Source organism: Echinococcus granulosus (genome assembly GCF_000524195.1).
Source record: "Echinococcus granulosus chromosome Unknown EG_S00024, whole genome shotgun sequence".
In the NCBI taxonomy this organism is placed as follows: domain Eukaryota; kingdom Metazoa; phylum Platyhelminthes; class Cestoda; order Cyclophyllidea; family Taeniidae; genus Echinococcus; species Echinococcus granulosus.
In genome coordinates this window covers 879641-881633 of record NW_020170404.1, presented here as the reverse complement: position 1 = coordinate 881633, position 1993 = coordinate 879641, and the positions used below count along the sequence as shown (strand labels likewise).

Here is a 1993-nt window from a genome sequence, read left to right as displayed (position 1 = left end):
GATGCTGGCCGTCCGCCTCACCATCACTACAGAGCTCCACAAATGACAGTATGGCAGGAGAATCACCACAAGGACAACCTTTGTCAAACATCAGAAAATGGGACCCAGTAAAAGCCACTACATGGATAGCCTCCAACTCGTCACATCTTTATAGGCCGATAAAAAACAAAGGTGAGAAGTTCTCCATTCGTGTGCAAAGGGCTGCACTCAATGCATATGCATGTATGTATTCAGAGCAAACTCAATGGTGACTACCGATCACTAAATTGTTAAGAGACGCATGTTGGGGTCAAACAAGTCACACTTCTACCAATTTCACTATGAGCAAAATGTAAAAAGCAGTTGTAAAGGCGAAAAGCCATCTTTACACTCGAGCTATTGCAAAGCGTTCCAAATATCTCATCCTCAAAAGTTGTCACAACCATTAAGCACACAAATCTTTGCATTAAAGATGATGCAAATCTACTCAAGAAAAATCTGCTAAAAGAAGTTGCTATCATTTGGCAATGTCGTAGCATTATCACAACATCAAGGGTAAAGTCTGCGTTAATACAACGGTCAACCTGTTGTAGTTGGCTCCTAAACTTGAAAAGAAAAGCATCAAATTCCACAAGGTAAAATAATACACATTCGTTCCAACACATACCAACGTGGGAATGTGCGGCTTGCACACCCACTTGAATACGGCTCAACCGCGTGTGCAAGAAAAAACAAAACATCCAAGTTAGATCAAGTGCAGAAGTAGTGAAAGACGCTAAACAAATAGCAGCAAATCAGTTAAGATTACGAAACGACCGCGTGAATGGATTGCACTTTATTGTGGAGCTGCTGTGCTAGTGCTTGGCATGTTATTTCAGTTGGTAAATGTTTCTTGCAGCGATAAATGCCATTTGAAGGAACTACATTTGTCTTTTTATCTTTGGTGCATTTTTTGCATTTAAGACAGCTACATGTAATAGAATTATTTGCACTTGTTTGAATGCGCCGATAAGCCAAATATCACCTCATGTGCGGCACTGAGGTCGGTGCGGGGCTCAGGCGTGGTGGGTTTCGTCGTTTCACCGTCGTTACCGTTAGCTTTATTGCTCTCATAAATCATTCTCTCACACGACTTGTTCATATGTGGCGAGCAAGTGGGCGTCAAGTTTCAAGGTAATAGTGATTTTGCTGTTATTGAATCTGGCTTAGACTGAGCACTGTTGAAGCTTATGATAGTGTTGTGCGCGAGGGCAAATTCACTATCCATTTGGCTGTTCCTGCTTGAGATGTCGTCCTTTGGAAGGTAGGACATTGGTACTTTGGAGTTACCACATGCAGAGCTAGGCCAGGTTCGATTTGCCAAGTTTGCCACTTTCTTTGTGCTATGAAGTGAAGTATCGACAAAGCATTGACGCAAGAGGTGTGGTGTGTTTGGGTGGAGGCCTGTGGAGTGTATATCGTCGCATCAATGCAATGTTCGCAGTCGTCTAATATTGGCGGACTTGTAGTCAAAAGTTGGAGGTCTTATCCCCTGGAGAGCCGTTTCCATTTCACCTCGAGAATTTGCATATGAGAAATATGGGACTCCGGACATCTGGCGATCGTGTATTGCAATTGACGAATTCGTCTGTGTTGAGTGAGGAGAAGAATCGACTTTTATCACTATCTAGGGCTCTGGAGTGTTTGCATCTAACTTACTTTTCTCTGCTTTGGCAGGCAGTAGCCGTTACGTAGACTTGTCGGAGAAGTGCTTCTTTTCTGCCGGAGGACTTTTGGGATCTGGAGGATCGGGAGTCCGCTTGTGACGGGTAATCGGAGGGAGGTAATGTCTACGCGTATTGATGGGCGAGTATAGCTGCGAGGAGCTGATAATGCGTAACTAACCTCTTTGTTGGTGCAGTTAGACAATCGCCAACGTGGATTATCAACTGCCAATTTGCACAGGGTGAAGGGACCTAGGAATCTTCAACTATGGAATAACGGACTGGGCTGCCTACTCCGTTGTGTCTGCCAA

At 44.1% G+C, this 1993-nt stretch overlaps 1 protein-coding gene across 1 annotated transcript; it reads left to right on the top strand. All coding sequences in view use genetic code 11, as the record gives it.

Moving 5' to 3' along the window:
* Window positions 1–1006: 1006 nt before the first annotated feature.
* EGR_04117 (hypothetical protein) lies at window positions 1007–1264 on the top strand (the record flags this gene model as incomplete). The annotated part of the gene is made up of 2 exons (XM_024493366.1): window positions 1007–1152; window positions 1189–1264. 2 exons carry the CDS (start codon window positions 1007–1009, stop codon window positions 1262–1264), a joined length of 222 nt encoding a protein of 73 aa, XP_024352280.1.
* Window positions 1265–1993: the final 729 nt, after the last annotated feature.